Source organism: Mytilus edulis, chromosome 14 (assembly GCF_963676685.1).
Source record: "Mytilus edulis chromosome 14, xbMytEdul2.2, whole genome shotgun sequence".
Taxonomy (NCBI): Eukaryota; Metazoa; Mollusca; class Bivalvia; order Mytilida; family Mytilidae; genus Mytilus; species Mytilus edulis.
The window spans coordinates 71150115-71177144 of NC_092357.1; the positions used below are offsets into that span (position 1 = coordinate 71150115).

The following is a 27030-nucleotide window of genomic DNA, read 5'->3' on the forward strand; positions in this document are numbered from 1 at the left end:
GACTTTTACCAAAAGCAGCATTGTAGCAAAGGAGAAGAATAATTGTGGTCTGAAGCCAGACACACGAAAATATTTGAATTTAACAGATAGGAAACAAATATCGGACTTTTGAACAAGGAAGAAGGCTGTTGATACCTTTCATGAAATTTCCCATACATACTATCTTTTACAAAAAAAATCTTCATACAACAGTCCACAAGCTGTATATACCCGCGATTTCGCGGGTGTGTTCTAGTTCAAATTATTTGAAGAAACTTTTCCCAAAGAACTATACATCTTATGATAGATCTATCTGGTATGATATGGTCAACACATGTCCAAGAATTTTGATATGTTCTTGGCCTTATATCTTCTTTATTATTTAAAATAATTGGACCCTTCATTTAGAAAAGCTGTTCCAAATAAAATGTCAGAATTTCCCATTTTTAAGTTAATAAATCTACATTTTTCTATTTTATTTTTTACAAGAGTAAAATGACCCCTTGACTAAGGGAAGTCCCTCATTTAAGGGATTCCTCATGATGATGTGGGGTGGGGGGTGTTGTCCATGTGAAAAATAAAGAAAAGTACATTATACTTTAAATGATTTGGTATTTTAATTGAATACATAAATAAAATTATTTTACAGCAAGTGTAATAAATTGGTGAATAAAATACTATTTATTATCCTTATGGTTGTACTGCATCATTGAAGTTTGTCAATCAGCCATGCTTTTATTCTTATTCTGTGTAAGAACCTCCTTGCAGGTGAAAAAATCATTTGCCATGTTCACAATTTTACTATTCTGACCAACAAACAGAGGAATACAACACATTAGTTCAATATCTAGCATGTTAAAATAATCTTGAGAGAAAACGTTTTTGATTGGCTGATTAATTTGATCATGAGAAACATACATTTTGATTGGCTGAACACGATTTTCTTCCATTGGACACAGTTCAAAATCGGGAACAATCATATTTTTCGTGTAGATTTTCACCAAATCGTGTTTTAGAGGTTTTTTCAGGAACACGATCGTGCAATCGTGACAAAGGGTCAAAATCATGTAGTACACGCCTAAATCGTGAAAGTTGGCAGGTATGCTGAACATTGCTTTATTTGGGTTGAGAGTAGGACATCAATTTCGACAATATTATTTTCCAATAGTTTAAAGTTTTGACTGGTGACCAGTAGCTGTAGTAATAAGTAAACTGATATCATCGGCATACACCAAACAATGGTTAGGTCGCCTATTAACATGTACATGGTCTAGAGATTTTCCAAATAGTTGGGAAGTTAATTGATGAAAATCTTAAACAGGTTAGGACTTAGGTTATCTCCTTGTTTAACTCCAAGCTGTATAGGGAAGAATATAATTCAAAGTGACAGCGATAAGACGTAAAACTGAAGAAAAAACACATTAATTAAAAAATATGATTGATTATCCAGCGAAATCTGCCATCTATAATACTAAAATTACGAGGTCCAATTTGTCAGCCGTCATCACGTAAAAACGACGGATCAAAGAATTCAACTTTATATATAACTAATATAGTACAAAGGTGTAGATTAAAAATTACACCACTCCAGGCCCTTTTGTTTTCCACGTAATTAATATGGCCAATAATTAAGAAGTTCCGGGTCGAGTCCGATACCGATACCAATAGTATATTCACCTGTTACCTATTACCTTATCTGTACGTTCCGCATCTGACAGGCGCACCAACAAACGGTGTATTCAGGATTAATATGCTATATACACGGGTCATAATCATGATAATCACAGGGTTGACACTACTAAATTGCCAAATTGTTACCTATTGTAGTATTTTAATCAGTAAGACTTTCTAAGATAACACTACGAATACTTAAAATCTGGACTAAAAATAAGGCGTACAGTTTTCAATTTGTTAGCGGGCATGACGTAAAACAGCGAATCAAAGAATTCAACTTTATTTATAACTAATATAGGACAATGCTGTTGATTAAAAAAATACTCCATTCCAGGACCTTTTGTTTTCCAAATAATTAATATTACCAATAATTGATAAGTTCCAGTTCGACGGGTTCAAACAGAAAGATTTGAAAGCAGAGAAAACTGTGTATCTTATAATCGGCATGACTTTATCAGATGACAATACTTATACTAAAATAAGGCTTGCGCATAGTTATATACTTTAATTCAGTCACGGACCCGCGATATCACGGGTGTGTTCTAGTAAAACATAAACAGTGCCTTGACAACACTGGATTCGATGGAACAGCAAAATTTATTCTGCATTCAGTTTATTTGACTGAGATTAAATCCTTCTGACATTTAGTAACAAATGAAAAGCAATATGTAAATATTCCATTAGATAAGGATTTCAATACGGAAATGAAGTCTTCGTATCGCCCTATCTTTTTTTAAGTTTTGCTTCAATATTTGGCAATAGTTCATAAATATATAAAAAAAAGATGTGGTATGATTGCCAATGAGACAACTCTCCAAAAGACAACTCATCACAGGAGACCAAAATGTCACAGAAATAAACAGTTATAGGTCAAAGGACGGTCTTCAACAATAAGCAAATAACATACCGCGTAGTCAGCTATAAATGGCCCCTTAGTAAAACAATTCAAACGAGAAAACTAACGACCTAATAAAATTTATTTTTGATTCCGTAGTACACCCTTCTTGGACATAATCGTTACTGACTTTAAAATTTGAGCAACATCTTTTGAATGCTATACTTTGTTCTTCTAAATTTATATTTCGTTTTCACTTGCATGATTTTTTTTTCAGTGCTACATACATCGGATAGATTTATAAATGCAAAATGGTTGAACACTCCAACCCCCTTGTACAATATAAAAGGTGCCCTCCAATAATATATATATACAACACTTTCGTACAAAGCAGGTGTAAAATATATACACCCGTTTCATTGGGGTATACTACAGGCAGGTTAAAATGTTTACATAGTAAGCACATTGTCTACAAGATAGTTCATGTTCAAAGCTAGCAAGATTCTTCTTTCATTCGGATACGATTTTATACAGTTGGTGAACCACACATGCATGTACTTGAAGCAAGTCTTATTTTCTTCTACCTATAGGATAATGCAGTCTTATAAATACGTTTTATAACAACACGATTAATTAGTTGATACAAAAAAGGTAATACAAATACGGATTCTTAGAATCGAAGGTCATCCTTTAAATATTACGGTCATCCTTTATAAATTACGGTAATCTTTTTACCAATTACAGTCATCCTTGTTATATGTTACGGTCATCTTGAAAATATTTTACTGACGATTTACGGTCATCTTAGCGATATTTTCAATTCCAATTTCCTCTTTGATACACATTTCTCGGTAGTAATTTTTTATTTCCGTGTGATTCTTTTATACATTTACATCGTAACAATGTTTGCTTTGTAAAGAAAATGATATAGAAACACTTAAACAGACAATACAAATACTGACCTAATTTTTCATCCGACATCTTGGGATGACCGTGAATGCAGTTACGGTCATCAGCTTTACCCCAGTGGTATTGAAACACATAGAATGCCAACTCTATATTCAAACAACTAGAATGCCAACTCCATATTCAAACAAATAGAATGCCAACTATATATTCAAACAAATAGAATGCCAACTATATATTCAAACAAATAGAATGCCAACTCCATATTCAAACAAATAGAATCCCAACTCTAGATCTATATTCAAAAACATAGAATGCCAACTATTTTTCAAACAAATAGAATGCCAACTCTATATTCAAACAAATAGAATGCCAACTATATATTCAAACAAATAGAATGCCAACTATATATTCAAACAAATAGAATGCCAACTCTGTATGGAAACAAATAGAATGCCAACTCCATATTCAAACAAATAGAATGCCAACTCTAGATCTATATTCAAAAACATAGAATGCCAACTATTTTTCAAACAAATAGAATGCCAACTCTATATTCAAACAAATAGAATGCCAACTCTATATTGAAACAAATAGAATGCCAACTCTATATTGAAACAAATAGAATGCCAACTATATATTCAAACAAATAGAATGCCAACTCTGTATGGAAACAAATAGAATGCCAACTTTATATTCAAACAAAAAGAATGACAACTTTTCATTCAAACAACTAGAATGCCAACTCTATATTGAAACAAATAAAATCTTACAAATGCATAAATAATGTGATGTATGGTTTCCAACTAAAAACAATATATAGGCATACATGTTAATGATAAATACCTATTAAAAGTCTCTCCAGAACAAACAAAGAAGGAAAATTACCAGTACTTAAAACCTTCCATCCTTTATGGGTGGATTTTACATAGATAAATAAAATCGTATAATAAAAAAGCGAAATAAGGATGTTAAATTTGATGTATGTCTTTTTGTGCTTCTTTGTTACATTTGTTTGTTTTTATAGTGTCACATCAGATTAAAGATGATTACACAATGTTGACAGCTGTACCCCTATTTTTGACATTTTTACCTATTGTGTCTGTTTGTTTTGTTCACACATCGTTGTCAATATAATGGAATTTGATGCAACTGTCATACAAGTGAGAGGTTTAGCTAGCTATAAAACCAGGTTCAATCAACCATTTTCTACATAAGAAAATGCCTGTACTAAGTCGAGAATATGACAGTTGTTATCCATTCGTTTAATGTGTTTGAGCTTTTGATTTTACCATTTGATTAGAGACTTTCCTTTTTGAATTTTCCTCAGAGTTCAGTATTTTTGAGATTTTACTTTTTAAAAGGATACCCTGGCTTTTACTATCTTTTTTTTCTGCTTCTGGTGCACACCTATAACGTTACCGTAACAGAGACAAAACAAACAATTTAACCATCAATAACCATGATTCAAAGTAGTTTTATTTTTTTTTTTAATATGCAGAAAGCGCTTTATTAAATTTATTCATAAGAGGAATCCATATGTATGGTAACAAGCCGATCGGATTGGTCTGTAAAATCGTCATTGTTGGACTCTATGCATTATAATGTGTTTTTCTTGTTTATTTTCCACACACAAAGTGATGATGTCAATTGTCTTTAGTTAGTCAGTAATCGGACAAAGTGCCGTCAATACCGTCCATAGCGTAATTGTGCATAAGTGATCGACACACCCATTTTTGAGACATTATCTCAGATGGGAACTTGTGACGGAAGCATGATCACGTGACCGTTATCTACTTAATAATGATTGATTTTGACAAGCGCTGGATTCTTTGACCTAAAAATGCTGATTGATCAGGTTTTGACCAGCAAAATTGTACGAAACATGTTTTAAGACTAATATTTATTGATTTATTAAAAATTAAAAAAATTAAAAAAATCGTGTCATCTCCTTTAATGAAATTCTCCTTTTTCTCTGGAAATTTGAATTTTAAAGGCATCTTTTGCAGAATGTAATTACTAGATATGAAATGTTATACCTTAACATTTATTTCAGGAGTGCTCTGACTCCTACAAATGATAGAAGTTAGAAAAACACTAGCTTCTATCATGCCTTTGTTTTGTTACCAGTTTGGATAATTTGGAGTCAACTTTGGAGCCAGCTAGAGTCTTGATTTCCTCTACCCAATTTAAACCATGTTTAATTTAAATTTCATATGCACTGTACACCATTTAACTTTAAGTGGTGCTTTGTCAAGTAATGTATTTTAAGTTTTTTCTTCTATTCTGTGAAAGATAAAACAAGCAGGTTCACTAACTCTGTTGTCTGAAGTTGTGGAACTAAAGCCAACTTTGTAGACTTTGACTTGGAAAATGTTTTTATGCCCCACCTACGATAGTAGAGGGGCATTATGTTTTCTGGTCTGTGCCTCCGTTCGTCCGTTCGTTCGTCCCGTTTCAGGTTAAAGTTTTTGGTCGAGGTAGTTTTTGATGAAGTTGAAGTCCAATCAACCTGAAACTTAGTATATATGTTCCTTATGGTATGATCTTTCTAATTTTAATGTCAAATTAGAGTTCTGACCCCAATTTCACGGTCCACTGAACATAGAAAATGATAGTGCGAGTGGGGCATCCGTGTACTGGGGACACATTCTTGTTTTATTTTTATTTTAGCATTCCCTATTTATAAAGTTTTTGGCTTTTAAGCAATCTGTAGACTCTGTAGACTTATACCATTGACTCCGGGCCATGCCCTCACGTCAACCGGTTTATTCTAAACATCAAGGAACATCTAAGATTCTTGAGATTGTCTTGCTTTAAATGGTATAAAAACAAAACGATTGAATTAAACAACTGTCCTATAATGTTCTTCTGAAGGACGTCTCCGGGTGCGGGAATTTCTCGCTACATTGAAAACCTAGCTGTTGGTGACATTCTGCTGTTTTTTTTTTGTATGGTCGGGTTGTTGTCTCTTTGGCACATTCCCCATTTCCATTCTCAATTTTATTCTCATAATCTTCATGTTTCGATATTTCCTTTGACTTGTATGCGTGTTTTTAACAACATGAAAAATCAGAATTAAGCTGAGTATTTATATTTAGTGTTTTTATAAATTTAAAAACACGTCAGAGGGAATTCCCCAGTTTTGATAACATGCGAGAGTTCTCTGATTTCAAATCAATAAATCTATTTCTGTCATATAAGAACTGACGTGGAGTTTTCTGATATGTCACCGTTATGAAACTGATATTTGATATTGTACTTCCATAAAAAAAATGGAGGTCGTAACGTTTAGATAATATTTAATATACGTCCATGCTACAAATCATAAGTCTAGGGTTTATTTAGACATGTTAGATAATTATGCGCATGTGTATAGTTTTCTTGACATGAAGGGGTATTAGATTGATTGGTTGCTCTGGATTCCTCACTCCATTGATTAATTTGAAACTCACGAGATCCTTTCTATGTCTGTCTGCTATCGAGGGTTATTGTTGTTGCATAATTTCATATCATATGCATCATTTAAATTTAAATAAATGTAGTCCACAACCTAAAGGTTTAACTAGAAGACCCCTTCAGCCAAAATGGAGTCTTTTATGTTATCGCTTCAAACGACGAAACGTCGAGAAAAAAATAACTAGTGCTGTCGATAGACGTCGTATTATTTTAAAACCGATCGCAATTTAAACAGAGGAATGTGTACGAAAAGGAGTCATGCCCACTGACCCAAAGGAAATGAAATATTTAAAGAGTTAGGAATGGGGTTCAACCTAGATTTCATGTAGGAAAATAGGTGATAAGGTACGATGTGTAATACGTTCTCTCACTCTCAGTGACTGCTGTGGAAAGTAAACTTGGAATTGATAGTACAAAAACAAAACTCAATAAGTACATTGTTCATACACGTGTATCGATGATTGGCTGTTTTTAAAGTTGAATAACTATTCAGATTACGTAAATTACATTTTACGAGCATTTTACACGTGCAGTTGAAATTTGAAAATAATATTAATACATGTATCAATGAAAACAATGGCAATCGTATCCCTCAGAGCATGCTGCAATCTGCTCTTTGATTAGGAGTAACTATTATTTCTAGGCAGCAGTACAGTGAAGTATTCAATATTATACAGCTTATATTTTGGAAATCTGAAATTATGGGGTCAAATATGACAGGAAGTACAAAGAAAACCAGAAAAAAGATGTAAAGCTGTGATCCATATGTTCAGTGTTGAATTCTAAATACATTTGTCTCATATAATATTGATTAAATTAAGTTTCAATGAAAATTGAAAACAATGTTCCATCTGTTTTTTGTTTACCGGCACTTCATTTACCTACATGACATAAGAAATGAAAATAGAATGAGTTGTTGTTGGTCAGTATTCGTAAATTTGGTTTCTTTGTCCTGTATGTGAAATGACACAAGATGTTTTAAAAGCTGTTCACTATGGCTTAGTCAAAATATTTATCATCTATTTTATAATAAAAGTGTACATGCATTATTTATAGCTTGTATAGTGGAGGAAGCTGTTTTAATGAAGTCAATAGGTTTGGTATATGCAAAGTAGTAAAGGGGCCCTTATCAGGGTTTTGTTGAATGCAAGTGTTATAAATGAACAAATATAAGAATTATAATTAATTTATTGTTCATTAAAGGTCTTATATCGTATATTTTATGATGGTATTATACTCATACCTGCTAACTTTCACGATTTAGGCGTGTACTACAGGATTTTGACCCTTTGTCACGATCCTGATCGTGAAAAAAACATCTAAAACACAATTTTGTGAAAATGTACACGATAAATATTATTGGTCCCGATTTTGAACTGTGTCCAAGGGAAGACAATCATGTTCAGGCAATCAAATTCTGTGCTTCTCGTGATCAAATTAATGAGCAAATCAAAAACGTTTTATCTCAAGATTTATATTCTAACATGCTAGATTTTGAACTCGGTAGTATTCCTCTGTGTGGTAGGCAGACTTTTAAAATCATGAACATGAAGGTGTTGAAGACCCATTGGTGGCCTCGGCTGTTTTCTGCTCTTTGGTTGGGTTGTTGTCTCTTTGTCACATTCCCTGTTTCCATTCTCAAATTCTTCATAGTGGACAAAACTGTCATATATATATATATATATATATATATATATATATATATATATATATCTAAATCACCTTGGTAACCACATTTTTATTTCTTTTCCAGCTCACCACCGATTGTACCATTTCTATGATAAGATAATACAAGACACCATTCTAGATAAGGACGTCCTTGATCTATTGATTTCCAAATGTATCCTTAGGATTGAAGATAGAGCACAAATAGAACACCATCCAAAGCCATCTGACCGCAACAAATGTATCTTAGACCTTCTAATACAAAGACCAGAAGATTCCTACAGTGTATTATTACAGGTTCTTAAGGAGTCTCCTACTTGTTCTAAAGATCTGATAGAATGTATGGAAGGGCAACAATTTTCCCATCATGAAGTTCATTCACAGTCCAAAGTTAAATCATGTAGTGAGTATTTAGTTTTCATTCTGATTATTTGTATGAAAGGCAGTGTCTGGTAAATGCCAATCAGACAAAACCAGTTATTTGAAATTTCAATCCCCCCCTAATTTGTCCTGGGCATGCTTTTATCCTTAATAGTGGAATTACAATAGGTACAATAAAGTATAACAGGAAAAGCACTATCTATAAAAATCAGAAGATGTGATATCAATGCCAATGAAACAACTATTTACCAGATACCAAATGTACTAGATGCATGTAACTATCGGTATGAAAGCTATTGCTTTCAACAATGAGCAATGTGTAGAAAGTTATTAAAGACAAACACCTAATTCAAACGGGAAAAGTAACTGCCAAAAAAAAAAGAAAAACAAATTAGAAGAAAGCAAACAACTACCACCACTTAATAACAGGGTCCCATATTACTATGAGTACCACTGGCGCCCCTTTAATAGAAGGCTTGTTCCTGTATCATAAATCACAATTTATGGCTAAATGAAGGAAAGATTGGTCTGAATTACATTTAATTGATAAATAAAATAAAACAATAAAGACAACAACACCCATCAATTACCGCATGGTAAGAGTTTTGTGTTTTGTGGTTTAAGTGGTTCATTTTGTTTCTAATTCCTTCCTTTTTCACTAAGTAAAATGATTGGTATTCCGAATTATTTGACTTTGTGTTCTTATGTATGGTATGTTAATCTTCAGTGATGGACTGCTTCTTATCTGTATGTTTCTGTTGTTGCTTCTGTTTCCAAATGTCTAATTCTTTTTTCCTCACACATTGTTAATAACTTTATTGACTAACTTTCACTTTTAACTATACTATATACTTATTTTACTTTCACTTTCTATTTATATCTATAACGTCGTCCTCACAACCTCTATATTGTTCGGCGAACCACACAACTGCAAAATTTGTACTTCACTGTTTGATTTCATGTGTAATATTGTCCTGAAGATGCCACCCTTGTTGGCGAAACATGTCAACCAGACTAAACTCTTACCATGGGGTAATTGATGGGTGTTGTTGTCTTTATTGTTCTATTTTACTTTTAAAAGACAACTGTGAATACCTTTCGGTATCCACCAACTATTACCCAACCGCACAATAACCACTTCAGGTGTTGGTTCATCTTGTTCAAATTAAAGTTAATTGATAAATGTAAGAATTCTTGCCATAACCTTGATATCCTTTTGCACTAAATAATACAACATGCTTTAATTATACTGGTCAAATTTACCCAAGGGAACTAACTGTGATTTGGTGTAAAAGCAAACCATAAGAACAAACTTTAAAAATCAGTTGACAAGGGCATGATTATCAGATCAACATAAAGCACAAAAAACAAAAAGACTAAAGACACAAAGTACCGACCGAAGAGTACTCACAGCTACTGAATGCTTGTTAATAGACAATTACAAATAGATGAATAAATTGTTTCCCAGACTAAAATATCAATCAGTACACATCCAACAGATTTAATTATATGTAAAGACATTTTAAATAATCCGTGAAAAAGTCAACCTTGGGCAATGCTAAAATACAAGTATTGACGAGATGTAGGACCATAAGAGTGTATTCTATATTGCAGTATTTATTTTGTTATGTTTAATTTATTAATAACAAAATCACTGTTAATATTGATAAAAAGTGATGAAAATTTAATTGTCTCAATTAATTGGAGAAATAACGAACCACACTTGATGCAGTGGTATAAGCTATATTTACAGGCTCTATAAAACACCGTCAACATAATTTTTCTTGCATTGATATTAGTGTCTCATAATTGTACTCAATATTTAACTAAACAAATGAAAAGTCATAGCTTAAGTTACTATGACTGTTAATTCCTTCTCTTTTATTTAGGTACAGGGAACCATTCAGTCAGGTTGCAAAAGAACTACTACAATCTGATTCAGAATTTATCTGATGTTAGAAATGTCATTGATTCATTAATATCAAAGGGAGTTTTAGAACCAGATGACCATGTAGATATAGCTTCCAGTGGAGTGTCAGCTGAAATGAATAGAAAACTTATAGCTAAGATCAGAAGTAAACAAGATTATATGTTATTTCTGGAGGCTCTTAAGGAGGATCCTGTGTCAGCTAATGCAGAGCTGGCTTCTGTCTTAGAATCAACTGATGTTAACCAAGATGAATTAAATCAAACAGGTTCAGTTATTTTATCAACTATCTATTAATTAACATAGAATGCACAGCTGCATGCATAATTCAAACAAAATAATCTTTAACGTTGAAGAGAATGATTAGGCTAATGAGGGGCACCAGAAGGGCAATCTTTTTGTTCTACCTGGTTAACAACACAAGTTTTATCACAAGTAAAGTGGTCAAAACTATTAACTGTTTTTGGCCGCGTTGTTGTCTCTTTGACACATTCCCTGTTACCATTCTCAATTTCATGTGTAAGATACATACATATCAAAATGGATTTGGTCTCCAAAACTGTAAGCTTTGTGTGTCACCAATGGTAGAATTGGAACTAAATAGACATGATATATGATTTGATAAAACAATGAACTGTTTAAAAAAAAAAAAAAAAATCTTTTAGTCTCGTCTACAATATAAACTAGTAAAAATAACCAGACAAGTATTGACAAACAACATTATTTTTATATCCTTTTCCAAGATTGATAAGATTGTCGTCTATTCACTCATTGGCAAATATTTCATGCATGTTCAGGATGATATCCTTTTACAAGATTGATACGATTGTTGTATGTTTACATCCAGTAGCAAATATTTCATGCATGTTCAGGATGATATCATTTTACAATAAGGCTATGACCAAGATAAAATATATGTGTGTGTCCTATTACATGCCCAAAATGACAGGTAGGAAAAACATTTTATTTTGAAATTATTTTCCTCGTCTCGAAAAAAAGGTAAATTGCCAAATGGCCATTTATGAGCTCTACATCTGTTGTAATTGACAGCAAGACCTCAATATTAAACCTATAAACCTATTTGAACAAGAAATAATGCATTTAAATATATAAAATGCAACGTGTGTATGCATTTTCATTCTGTTAAGAACACAACTTTTTTTGGTCTTAAGTGGAGATAAATTTTATCAAATTGGGGGAGGGGGAGGGGTTTGTGTCCGTATGCACACAAAAGTCATGGCAGGATAATCAGTTCGTTGATTGTGGCCATTCATAATCCGCAGAAAAAAAATATACCATATGCCTGAAACAGTTGAAAGGCTGGGTTGGGTAGATAATGGTGAAGGTAGAATACTGTAAACCAACTTATTTTCGCGGAAACTTTATTTCTCGGTTAGCCCTTACTAGCCTATTTCGCGAAGATTTAATTTCCTGATTTTCAAATTTGCTTGATGTAGTTAAAAGAAGAAAGATCCAAATTTTACATATTCGCGACGATCTATATTCACGTTATTAGCTCACCTGGCCCGAAGGGCCAAGTGAGCTTTTCTCATCACTTGGCGTCCGGCGTCCGTCGTCCGTCGTCCGTCGTCGTCGTCGTCGTCGTCCGTCGTTAACTTTTACAAAAATCTTCTCCTCTGAAACTGCTGGACCAAATTAAACCAAACTTGGCCACAATCATCATTGGGGTATCTAGTTTAAAAACTGTGTCCGGTGACCCGCCCAACCAACCAAGATGGCCGCCATGGCTAAAAATAGAACATAGGGGTAAAATGCAGTTTTTGGCTTATTACTCAAAAACCAAAGCATTTAGAGCAAATCTGACATGGGGTAAAATTGTTTATCAGGTTAAGATGTATCTGCCCTGAAATTTTCAGATGAATCGGACATTCCGTTGATAGGTTGCTGCCCCTGAATTGGTAATTTTGAGAAAATTTTGCTGTTTTTGGTTATTATCTTGAATATTATTATAGATAGAGATAAACTGTGAACAGCAAAATTGTTCAACAAAGTAAGATCTACAAATAAGTCAACATGACCAAAATGGTCTGTTGACCCCTTTAGAAGTTATTGCCCTTTATAGTCAATTTTTAACCATTTTTCGTAAATCTTAATTATCTTTTACAAAAATTTTCTCCTCTGAAACTACTGGACCAAATTAAACCAAACTTGGCCACAATCATCATTGGGGTATCTAGTTTAAAAATTGTGTCCGGTGACCCGCCCAACCAACCAAGATGGCCGCCATGGCTAAAAATAGAACATAGGGGTAAAATGCAGTTTTTGGCTAATCACTCAAAAACCGAAGCATTAAGTGCAAATCTGACATGTAGTAAAATTGTTTATCAGGTCAAGATCTATCTGCCCTGAAATTTTGAGATGAATCGGACAATTCGTTGATAGGTTGCTGCCCCTGAATTGGTAATTTTAAGGAAATTTTGCTGTTTTTGGTTATTATCTTGAATATTATTATAGATAGAGATAAACTGTAAACAGCAAAAATGTTCAGCTAAATAAGATCTACAAATAAGTCAACATGACCAAAATGGTCTGTTGACCCCTTTAGGAGTTATTGCCCTTTATAGTCAATTTTTAACCATTTTTCGTAAATCTTAGTTATCTTTTACAAAAATCTTCTCCTCTGAAACTACTGGTCCAGTAGTTTCAGAGGAGAAGATTTTTGTACAGACAGTAGTACTGGACCAAATTAAACCAAACTTGGCCACAATCATCATTGGGGTATCTAGTTTAAAAATTGTGTCCGGTGACCAATCAAGATGGCCGCCATTGCTAAAAATAGAACATAGGGGTAAAATGCAGTTTTTGGCTTATCACTCAAAAACCAAAGCATTTAGAGCAAATCTGACATGTGGTAAAATTGCTTATCAGGTCAAGATCTATCTGCAACAACAAAAGAAAGAGAGTTTTTAACGACCTCAGCTGGCTATACAACCCTTGCACAATCAACTGAATTTTGCAGAAATCATGAATAGGATAGATTGCCCTTATATGATAATTTTTTATTACCTTTTTGCTTTTTTTTGGCAAAGTGGGGGGGGGGGGGGGGGGGGGGTTGCGCAACAACAAAACTACTTCACAACTTTCTCATTACTTTGCATTTCTTGTCAGATAAATTTTACAAAAATTCTCCCCTGAAACAACTGTTGAATTTAAACAAACTTGGTTTAAATCACCACTAGGATATCCAGGGACCACTGTGTATGATGACCCTGCCTGCCCACATGGCTGAAATAAAACATAGGTTTCAAATGCACTTTTTAGTATTATATCTCTGAAACTAAATGACAGTACAACAGTTGCATTTATCATGCAACAATTGTAAATAAAAATATCAGGTGAGCGACACAGGGTCCTTGGACCCTCTAGTTTTTTCTGCTTGCATAAGACGTAAAAATCAATTGCTGACGAAAATTAGTTGGTTAACAGTACTTGGACAGACATGTATCCTACCCTGAAAGATGTTGGATACCAGTTTTAGATTTAAGTTGTATACTCTAACTTCTTTCTGGCCATCAACAGTCGAAAAGCGGTCACTGCTTGTTTGGTTGCTTCCTCTGTCGCATCCTTGACACTATTGGATAAGATTTCAAGAGCATCAGATACTGGAACAGTACACTTGAATTTAAAGTCCCTCACATTAAAAAGCTGTACAACTTTCCTAACCCTAACCCTAACCCTAACCCTTACCCTGTCAACGTATATTTGTTCCACCTAACAGAAGTTCTACTGGAAACTTTGTTATAAACAATGTCATAATACCTGAACCTGATGGAACAAATATTCTATACTATTTATTCCGTTAGGAACATCTACTGTAATATTTATTCCTGTGGAAATAATATTCCAGAATAATTGTTCCATTTGGAATTCATATTATGAAGGAACTTCTGTTCCGTGACAACCCTAACCCTAACCCTAACATTTCATGGATTTTAAATGTTAAAATGCATTCAGTACATTTCTTTTTCTTTAAGACAGTCATGATACTGAATAATTATATCAATTATATCAATACAGGTGGAAGAAATTAAAAATTGGGTCAATGACGCTTTTTCTTAGCTCACCTGGCCAAGTGAGCTTTTCTCATTTCTCAATTAACTTTTACAAAAATGTTCTCCTGAAACTACTGGGCCAAATTTAACCAAACTTGGCCACAATCATTATTGGGGTGTCTAGTTTCAAAAATGTCTCCCATGACCCCGCCTGCCAACATGGCCACCATGACTAAAATCAGAACATATGGGGTAAATTGCAGTTTTTGGCTTATATCTCTCAAACTAACATACTAAAGCATTAAGAGCAAACCTTAAATGGGGGTACAAATGTTTATCAGGTTTAGATCTATCTGCCCTGAATTTTTTAGTTGATTCATACAATCTGTTGTTGGGTTGCTGCCCCTGATGTGGCAAATCTAAGAAAATTTTGCAGTTTTTGGTTATTATCTTTAATTACACCTTATGTTAGAATCCTGGGTTTTGATTGGTTGATAGCCGGTGTATTTTTCACCAATTTTCTGTTATCAAATGAATATCGTTCATTTTTTAACGCCGCCAGGGTATTTGCAAAAAGGATATATGCCTTTTTTATACGCCCGTCAAAATTTTGACGGGACGTATTATGGTATACAAATGTCCGGTGTCCGTCCGTCCGTCCGTCCGTCTGTCTGTCCGGCGTAAACATGTGGCACCGTAACTTGAGAACGACTTATCCAAATTTCATGAAACTTGACATAGTTGTTTCTTATGATGGTCAAATGATCTGTATACTTTTTGGTGAAAATAAGATTAAAACTTTTTGAGTTACGGCACTTTGTAACTAAAACAGGGGTGTGTTTTTTTCACATGTCGCACCGTATCTCAAAAACTATTCTTGATTTTGGCTTAAAACTTTAAACACTTCTTAGTTATATTAATCTTAATATCTGTATACTTTTTGGTGATGATTCAAAATTTTATTTTTGAGTTATTGAGTATTTTGTAAAAAAGGGGGAGGTTTTTTTTACATGTCGCACCATATATCATAAACGATTTATGATTATTGCTTAAAACTTTAAAGATCTGTATACTTTTTGGTGATGATTCAAAATTTTATTTTTGAGTTATTGAGTATTTTGTAAAAAAGGGGGAGGTTTTTTTTTACATGTTGTGCCGTATCTCAAAAACAATTTATGATTATTGCTTAAAACTTTACACACTTCTTTGTTATATTAATCTAAAGATCTGTATACTTTTGTTGATGATTCAAAACTTTATTTTGGAGTTATTGAGTATTTTGTTAAACAGGGGAGGTTTTTTTTTACATGTCGCGCCGTATCTCAAAAATAATTTATGATTATTCCTTAAAACTTTACACACTTCTTTGTTATATTAATCTAAAGATCTGTATACTTTTTGGTTTTGATTCAAAATTTTATTTTAGTGATATTTAGTTTTTCGAAGAAAAAAAAAACAGGGTTAGGGGTTTCACATGTCCCGCTGTGTCTCAAGAAAAATATATGGTTATTGCTTAAAACTTTCTCAGAAACTATTTATGATTATTGCATAAAACTTCCACATAAGACGTCGGGCGTATCGTGCGCTCATGGCGCAGCTGTTTATTACCCTCTGCCGTGGTATTTGCCAAAAAATACTCTATCCGACTGGACGCTTGTACCATCAGGATCATCAATGCCTTTTTCAACGTTAACATTCGGTGTAATTATTCAGATATAGCATGTTCTTGAGGGGTATTTGCGAAAAATACCAGTCTTGAGAATGAATTTCCCTTGCCTTACAGCTCGTGAGATTTCACATTCTCTCGACTGGTATTTTTTGCAAATACCCCTCCTTAACATGATATATCTGTTCAAAATATTTTTATAGATAGAGATAAACTGCAAACAGCAATTATGTTCAGCAAAGTAAGATCTACATATTAATCTTTTACAAAAATTTTCTCCACTTAATCTACTGGGCCAAAAAGAATTAAAGTTAGCCACAATTTTCAATAGAGTATTTTGATGGAAAAATTTATCCGATGACCCTGTCATCCAACCTACATGGCCCCATGGTTAAAAATAGAACATAAGGGTTTACTATCGAAGTCTAAAGGAAAGTTGTAAAAAAAACAATTTCAAATGGTCACTTGAAAACTAGTTTGAATAATGATTTATTGTAAGGGGTCTTCAGTAACTATTGTAAGACTACAATGGGATGACCTGCTTTTAATTTAACTACCAAGACAAATAAACCCAAACTTGGCCTAAATCATTATTTATGATTAGGGTATCTTATACTTTTAATTATGATTTTCACCTTATTTTACATGAATTCTAAAGCAACAGTAAAAACAGGTGAGCGACACAGGCTCTTGGGAGCCTCTAGTTTATCTTTTCTGTGTGAACACTCATCGACAGTTATTGATAACACACTTAAACTTAAGGCCATGGTAGTAGCCATGCTGTTTGTTTAGCTTCACTCTATATCATACAAATGCTTATTGTATTTAAAAGTTACAAGGAAATCAAACGTTTAAACTAAGATGCGAGTCAAAAGCTATTCTAAATGAAAACTTTTTCCTGAAAAAAACGATAAAAAATCTGGATTTAAAAAAAAAAAATTGACATCAATAAAAGGTTTCTGATCATGGCTGAAAGTCGGTCGGGTACCTGGAAACACACATATATTTTATCTTGGCCAAACATCATGTACATTATTAAATTGGTTAAAAAGATAAATTTGTAAGTTATCAAGTTAAGAGATAAACTGTATTTTATCTTGGCCATACATCATGTACATAATTGGTTATAAAGATAAATTTGTTAGATATCAAGTAAAGAGATAAACTGTACTGTATTTTAATCTTATTTTTATGCTTTGACAAAAAGGAACATTCAAGGGAGAAATGTGAATATTTGTTTATTATTTAAAGAAATCACATTAATTCAATTACCAAATAAAGGCAACAGTAGTATACCGCTGTTCAAAACTCATAAATCCATGGACAAAAAACAAAATCGGGGTAACAAACTAAAACCGAGGGAAACGCATTAAATAGCCTTTTCACATTTCTTATATTTAAAAAAGTTAAATGATGACTCCTAGCACAATCAAATCCATGTGGACTTTACATACAGACAGCAACTCAGACAAATGTTCAGACCAAATACAAATATTTTCACTTGAAAATGACCAAACATTTCTTGTGTTAGATATAATATATAGGTTGAGTTTATTTATCATGTCTTTTTTTACAATAGCCAACATACCACAGCTAACAAACAGACCAGGATTTCAGTCACTGGTTACATTAGTTTCTATGGTTAAAGCTCTACAGATTCCAGATACAGAACCAGAGAGCCATGATTCCAGATTAGCAGCAGACTTATATAGACTACAGTCTTGGTATAAAAAGATCATTAAAATGTCATCGATGGATTTAGATAAATATCAACAATTTGTTCAAACAGTAAATGAAGTAAGTTTTTTCTGTAGTTTACACAACTTTGCAGTTTGTCATCACTTTCTATACGCTATCTATTCACTTTGACATTTTTGTCAACTCTGAAACTACAACGTCAATTTGAATCTGATTTAGCAATAATCTATTTAAGATTCTTCATTAAATCACTCATGTGTTCCATGTGAACAAAAGGGCTGTTATATGCCAATAATATATATCTTGATTGTGTTTTGTCCATTCTCAGTTTCTCATACCTGTCAACTGACCCGTATTCTGCGAGCTACACCCGTGAATTTCTCCTTTCACATGGGATTTTTTAAATGCCAGACGGGAATTCAAATAACCCGGGTATTTCTGACCAGTATTGTTTCTGGTATTTAGAAGTCAAATATATGTTTCGGTTTTTTCTGACAGCTCATTTCCTGTGAAAAGGTAAACAATTGAAAAGTCAAAACAATAACAATGCATCATCCATTGGGACACAAGCACTGTGAACCCAACGATCACAACAACTGCATTGAATGGTGCAATCAACACATTCTTCATCACATTGAACACACGGATATAAAGCCATTTTGAGAATGGAAGACAGCACACATGTATTCATGGCTTTTTATACAAAATTAAAGTGACTTGTAAAAACATCTATATTTGCCAATGAAAATCTTATATTTAGTTTTGAGAAAATTTTATTAGAATAAACATAAAAATCATCCATTCAGAAGCTTTGTTTTTATTAAAACAATCAATTATAATAATTTTTTGATTAGATTTGAATTGAATATGTGAAAATTCTTAATTACATTTTATTTAATGTTGAGTAAATTATTATGAAAAGTAATTAGTGATTGGAATAATTGCATTGCTTTGATGTACTGGTTAAAGTTTCAAATCCTTTCTGAAAAACAATTATTAGACAATTCTCTGTATATACAGTAAATTATTTAATACTATATTTTCATAGCGTTTTCCTTTGAAGGCATATATGCAATCTTTCTTTTCTTCATTTCTTACGTTTTCCTTGGTCGCCATCTTGGAAGTACACACCGATATCCATAATTTTATAATGATCAATATTAACTTACCTGCAACTTTTTTTTTATTTTTAGGTTATAAAATACACTTCTATTATAATTTTATTCAATAATATATGTTTAAAAGTCACTTAAATGTGTTAATATTGATATTTGAAGAGTTATTCGGTAATTACATGAGTTATTCGGATAATAACACTGTTATTCGGTAATTCGAGGTACCGGTAACTCAGTGGTACATGTTTATGTTATAGTATATTAAAAAAAAAAAACTTAAAATTTAACCGAAGGAAAAGTTCGTACACGTTATGACATTTTCTTCTTCGATGTATTTTCAGTTTCAGAAGTTGACATGTATGATATCTTTTCTTTAGACACGTTAGACTACAAAGACAAGTTAGTGAGTTAGTCTAACATGTTAAATCAATTCAGAAATGAAGCTAGTTTTGCTCTGTTTTAATTATAGCGTAAATTGCACATGACAGGTTATGCAATAATTAAAATTCACATTTTATATTTTGAAAGCAGTATTTGTATTCAGCATGTCTTGAAATTGTATAATTTTCCCCTGTGCGATGCAGTAAAGGGGACATAGAAATACCAGACGTCCATTGTCGGAGAGTTATGGACTTTATATTTTTGATACAGTTAAAAAAAAACTTAGGATTTGACAAAGGGATTAGTAGTGCTTTGATGTTTGGAATATAAATGTATTCTTTATAATCAATTTAATGTTTTGTTTGATTTTTGAACAGATATTTGGAAGAATCAGTGGAAAGAGTGATCCTGTTGTTAAAGAAACCACACTAAGCACTGTGATGCAAAAACAGGTTAAAAAGATGCTTCATAGTTTAAAAGGTAACCTTAGAGACATGAATTAAATATAGCCAAAGAAAATTTATTATCTCTTCTAAGAAAGACAAAGTAGAAAGGTATTATAAAAAGAGCAGTCAGGAAACACAAGACAAAAAATAGAAGTCTTAGCAGCAACAGTCCCAATAAAATTGAAGTTAAATGCAGGGGAAATTCATTCTTCTTCATTATTGCATTTAGCACTCTCTATATCTCTGATGATTATTTAAAAATCTAATAAGTATCAATTTGTCATTTGTTGAATAAACAATAACTTTCAGGGGCATGACATATGTCTTTAAGTAATACCCATTTCAAGTTTTACTTATTGAATATATAGGGTGCGGGAGTTTCTCGCTGCATTTAAAACCCATTGATGGCCTTCAGCGGTTGTTGTCTCTTTGACACATTCCCTATTTCCATTCTCAATTTTATGCTTGCTATTTTGGTGACAAAATCACATGGCCTGAGTGATAGATGTCTGCTGTGTATGACTTCATCGGCTGCAGTTTATACAGTTATGACAAAATAACATGTCCTGGGTGATGGATGCTTGCTTTGTATGACTTCATCTGCTGCAGTTTATACAGTTATGACAAATTATGAAAACAAAATCTAATGAGATGTCGACTTAAGAAGATTGCTGATCCTCTTTAAGTGTTTGTTGTGTAAAATAAAAAACAATTGACATTAACATTATACAGATGTGGTATGATTGCCTATTAGATAACTGTCCACAATAGTAAATTTACAAAAAGAAAAAGAAGGAAAAAAATAATATGTTATATAATTCATAGAAATATATATACATTCATTAATGGAAAAGTTTTATTCTCCTGGATAAGTGATGATGATAAATCAAGACTGTCTATTTTTGAAATGGCGCTTTTTTGACAGCATAATTGAAACAAATCATCATGTGATATCTAACTATCCAAGAGTCTCAAAACAAACATGGCATATATATACCAAGGTTTTATTCAGTGTCAAAATAATGTACAATGAAACCTGAAAAAATAAATTGCGTCGTTAGCGCTCTCATGTGTACAATTCTTGCCAGATGTTTATGAAACTTATATCATAGGTTTAAATAAAGCAATTTCTTGGATGAGTTCGAAAATCAGTGTCGATCAACTTTTGTTAAAAGAGTTATGCCACTTGGAAACATTAATTATATGGAAATTGCATTGTTAGCACTCTCATGTGTTCAATTCTTGCCAGATTTTTATGAAACCAATATCATAGGTTTATATCAGCAATGTCTTTTATGAGTTCAAAAATCAGGGACGATCAGTTATTTTTATGCCCCACATAGGAGCATTATGTTTTTCGGTCTGTACGTCCGTTCGTTCGTCGTCCCTATGTCCCGCTTCAGGTTAAAGTTTTTGATTAAAGTTTTTAGTCAAGATAGTTTTTGATGAAGTTGAAGTCCAATCAACTTGAAACTTAGTTCACATGTTTCCTATGATATGATCTTTTTTAGTTTTAATGCCAAATTAGAGTTTTTACCCCAATTTCACCGTCTACTGAATATAGAAAATGATAGTGCGAGTGGGGCATCCGTGTTCTATGGACACATTTCTTGTTAAAAGAGTTATGCTCCTTGGAAAAATTTATTATATGGAAAATTGCATTGTTAGCACTCTCATGTGTTCAATTCTTGCAAGATTTTTATGAAACTTAATTCATAGGTTTATATCAGCAATGTCTTTTACAAGTTTAAAAATCAGTGACGATCAATTATTTTTATGCCCCACATAGGAGCATTATGTTTTTTGGTCTATTCGTCTGTTCGTTCGTCCGTCCACCCGTCCGTCCGCCTGTCCCGCTTCAGGTTTAAGTTTTTGGTTAAAGTTTTTTGTCAAAGGAGTTTTTGATGAAGTTGAAATCTAATCAACTTGAAACTTAATATACATGTTCCCTATCATATAATCCTCTTAATTTAGAGTTTTCACCCAAATTTCACCGTCCACTAAATATAGAAAATGACAGTTCGAGTGGGGCATCCGTGTACTATGGACACATTTCTTGTTATAAGAGTTATGCTCCTTGGAAACATTAATTATATGGAAAATTTCATTGTTATCACTCTCATGTCTTCAATTCTTGCAAGATTTTTATGAAACTTATATCATATGTTTATATCAGCAATGTCTTTTACGAGTTTAAAAATCAGTGACGATCAATTATTTTTATGCCCCACATAGGAGCATTATGTTTTTTGTCCTATACATCTGTTCGTTCGTCCGTCCATCCATTCGTCCTTCTGTCCCGCTTCAGGTTAAAGTTTTTGGTTAAAGGAGTTTTTGATGAAGTTGAAATCTAGTCAACTTGAAACTTAATATACATGTTCCCTATCATATAAACCTCCTAATATAGAGTTTTGACCCCAATTTCACCGTCCACTCCATATAGAAAATGATAGTGGGAGTGGGGCATCCGTGTACTATGGACACATTTCTTGTTAGAGTTATTTCCCTTGGAAACATTCATTATATGGGAAATTGCATCGTTAGAGCTCTCATGTGTACAATTCTTGCCAGATGTTTATGTAATTTATATTATAGATTTGTATCAGCAATGTCTTTAGATAGTTAAACAATCAGTGGGGATCAATTATTATATCCCACGCAACGAAGTTGCGGAGGGTAAAAGGTTTTTTACCCGTCCATCCGTCCGTCAGTCCTGTTTCTTGTCATCGCAACTCCTCTCAAACCACAGAACAGAATTTCATGAAACCTTTTTAGGGCATAATATGTAGATGTGCATATCTACAGGAAATTACGATTCAATTTGTTTTTCTAGGAGTTACGCCCCTTTGAACTTATTTGCTTCAATATACTACTGCAACAGTTTGTCATCTCAACTTCTCTGAAACCCCACAACAGAATTTCATGAAACTTTGTAGATAATAAGGACATTCTATGTAGATGTTCATATCAACAGGAAATTACGATTCAATTTTTTTTCTAGGAGTTACGCCCCTTTGAACTTATTTGCTTCAATATACCTCTGCAACAGTTTGTCATCGCAACTCCTCTGAAACCACACAACAGAATTTCATGAAACTTTGTAGATAATAAGGATATACTATGTAGATGTGCATATCGACAGGAAATTATGATTCAATTTTTTTTTCTTATTCAATTTTTTCTTTCTTAAAGTTATTTTTATTTCTCCAGTGACAATGTGGGGACATGGGGTATGTGAGCATGCTTACTAAGGTTCTTTAATTATAAAATGAGTTATGCCCATTGGAAATATTGATTATATGAACAATTGCAATGTCAGCGCTCTCATTTTATGAAACTTGTATCATATGTTTATATCACTTTCAAGTGCTGATCAAATAATTTTAAATGAGTTATGCCCCTTGGAAATATCAATTATAATGGAAATCACATATTTATGCACAGCGAGGTATCAATTAATTGCATTAGAGCGTTCCTGATGTGGTAATTGAAAAGTGCTTATGATGCATTTTATGTTATTATGAACATGTTAGTAGAATGCATTTTTTTAATACAATTTCCTTGTGTAATAAACCATAATTTAAACATTCTGTTTTGATTTCAGAAAAAGAAGAAAATTCAGAACTTAAAGAGAAATTAAAGAAAATGGAAACTGATCTGGGTGAAATAATTCCAAAGAATATTAGAGGTATATTATAAGTTTAAGTTTTTTGACATTTTATAATTTGACAACAACAAAAGACTGCACCCTTGCAATCCCTGGACATGCTTGTGCTTTTATGTTTGATATTTAGTCAGATCAAAGGCCTTCACCTCTAAAATAGGATCCTTCTCTAACAGTAACTTTACTATATCAGTATGTCCTTTATAACTTGCTGTATTAACACCTCTTAAATAATTTGTCAAATGTGGAATTCCAAAACCATTTACATATAATTTTGAATGATTTTACAATTACTAATGGTTAACCAAGACTATTTATTATTGTTTTGCTAGTAAGTATATCAGAGCTCCAGATAAGAATTCACAAATTGGGGTTTTTACCCACCAATTTTTTACGTAATTGGGTGATAAAGATTTTTAATTGCATTATCAATTTCAGTTCACCCCTCAAGCAAATATCAAATCGGGTTTTTAACCACTAAGCTCCTTTATGTATTGGATTTTTTCATCAACACAATATTGAATATTCAGGCATGTTATAATCACATTATATCAACCTCAGATGTTTTTCCATCTTAAATATGTGCTAGCTGTTTTATTTAGTTTATTCACTGACGAGCAATTGTACATTTTATTAATGTCCCGTTTTAAACGTTCTTCCAGTTTTTTATTTTCTTACAACTTATATAAACTGCAGCTGGTGTCACTCATTGGGCAGTAACTAATTACCTTTCTAGATCCCATATGATCAACCTACAGTTTTAGTTGGGGTAGGCGTGGGCCGATACGTGTTTAGATTTTTATGTGAAATTTAGGTGCTGTAAGAAAGTTTTGTCAGTACTTTCACCTATTTGCCAGAACTACTTTTAAAAAAAAATAATATGTAGTTCCCAATTTCCCAGATTTGAAATATACCTTTCACTTTTTCCAACTGATTTCGTTTTTGACGTAACCCCGTGTTTATCTTTCTAGCAATGTTCTCGTTATACCCAACTGCGGCCAAGCTTCGCGATAGGTCGTGCGACATAATCAGACAAACAAACTTTATTAGATTAACTCTCTAAGGAACGATCGTTTTCATTGGTCAATTCAAACCTTCGACCTCACACCTGCAAAAATAGAACACACGTACTTTAACGTTGAATGGACTGATTAATATTCACGTAGCTGGTCAAGGTCGTCTAAAGCTTCCATCGTCGTATTCGCATACATGATTCTAATCACAATTCTAGCTTAATGTGCATGTGAAATTCATTTGTGTTATAATTTTCTGCAATTAATTGGTAGTAAAGTTTAAACTTTAAAATCTTAACAGTTAAAATATTCAATTTAAATATCTCCTCTAAAGCAAGGGACGACATCAAAAGTTTAATGTAGGATAAAAAAAAAACTCAATTCACATATTTTTTTTCATTGACACACCCAAGTTGCTTATCCTGCCTTCTCTTTTACTCAATGGACTCGATGAATTAACGTTGTACTTGAAAAATGAAACTGTATACTTTACTGCAAACACTTTTCATATTGTTTGCCAAGTTTTAGATATTCTTCATAGAATAGTGATTTTTTTTCTGATTCCAATAACTTGAAGGAAAAAAATAAATTCCGAAATTGTAAGTAAATTCATAACATGTAACACGCTTTGTTAAGAAAAAATGGAGATGGCCAATCATGGCACAGCGGATAATTAAATGAAGTTTATACAAACGATATAATTCATGAGGTTTTACTATTCTCGGTTGAAAAAACGAACGTAAATTATATATTGTAAATATTAAACCGTTGGTTTTCCCGTTTGAATGGTTTTACACTAGTAATTTTTGGGCCCTTTATAGCTTGTTGTTCAGTGTGAGCCAAGGCTCCGTATTGAAGGCCTTACATTGACCTATAATGGTTTACTTTTATAAATTGTTATTTGGATGGAGAGTTGTCTTATTGGCACTCACACCACATCTTCCTATATCTATGTAAATAGAAACAAACAATGTCTGTATTCATTAAATCATTTAAATGTATTTATAAAAAGGTGAGTTTCATCTTGTACATACATTTAGTCATCCTTAATTTCTTGATATTTTTTTTATCAGTTTATTATACACGTTTCGTTTTGTATTTTATTTCAAATACGAATACATACTACATATACTTTAGCGGATTGTTCAACAATGTTATGCAACTCTATTGTTACAGTATAAATTTAAAAAAAAATATTCACCCATTCATAATCGAAAACAGTACATTCATATGTAATAAAGAAGATGTGGTATGATTGCTAATGCCACAACTCTCCACAAGAGACCACAATGACACATAAATTAACAACTAAAGGTCACCGTACGGCTTTCAATAATGAGCAAAGCCCATACCGCATAGTCAGCTATAAAAGGCCTCGAAATGACAATGTAAAAACAATTCAAACGGGAGTTGTTCCTTATAAACTACGACATTTCTCACAAGTATTAATATTTATTTAGTTCCAAACATGCGAAAGAAATAATCTTCACTGAATTCATTCAGGTGCACAAATGATACGATTAGTTATTTTGTTTCTATCTTTGGGGAACAACTTCCTCCTTTTATAGTAGCTACTGTGTGTATGTTTTAGCATGAAAATAATAAAGGAGGAATGTCAGTGCAACCCATCATTAATTATTGTAAAGGAGGATCAGTATTATGAAATACTTTATAAGTGACTACGACATTGTAAGGATTATAACCTATCGTAGGTATGAAAGAAATTAAAAGTGGTTCATTTATCCATCCGTATAAAAGCGGCACATGTATTTTATTTTATCCTTATATTTCTCATCATGCCGGGTACAAGATAATTGAGTTGCTGCATGCATAAAGAACTTAGAATATCAGTATACTTTTTCGACCCCACTATTTGAAGTTAGCAAAACATTTATTTAAATCTTTTGGCCTAAGGTTTGTAAACTATACAATCATTGTTTTTACGTTCGTAGTAACATAGTAAATTCCATTGTCGGTCACCTGTGTCAATTCACGTGCACACTGACTAGACTGACTACATTGCTGTTGTATTTAAATCTTTCGGCCAATGAAATGAGACGTTACAAGTTGTTTGTTTATGATACGCCAGAATGTTATCAATGAACTATCAAATGCTAAACTTCACTGCATATCACTGTAAGGTATGCAAACACGCACGTGCGTTTGATGGATGCTTCATAAAAACACTAGCTGAGTTTTGTTATTATC

General features: G+C 32.8%; 1 protein-coding gene across 1 annotated transcript in view; it reads left to right on the forward strand.

The window, feature by feature from the left end:
• The window catches only part of LOC139502844 (uncharacterized), a 72833-nt gene that overhangs the window by 38251 nt on the left and 7552 nt on the right, over positions 1 to 27030 (forward strand). Inside the window, exons 5-9 of the mRNA XM_071292472.1 lie at positions 8607 to 8921; positions 10789 to 11094; positions 18085 to 18302; positions 20077 to 20179; positions 23750 to 23833. Of these exons, the coding sequence (XP_071148573.1) occupies positions 8607 to 8921; positions 10789 to 11094; positions 18085 to 18302; positions 20077 to 20179; positions 23750 to 23833 (1026 nt within the window). The remainder of the gene's footprint in view (positions 1 to 8606; positions 8922 to 10788; positions 11095 to 18084; positions 18303 to 20076; positions 20180 to 23749; positions 23834 to 27030) is intronic.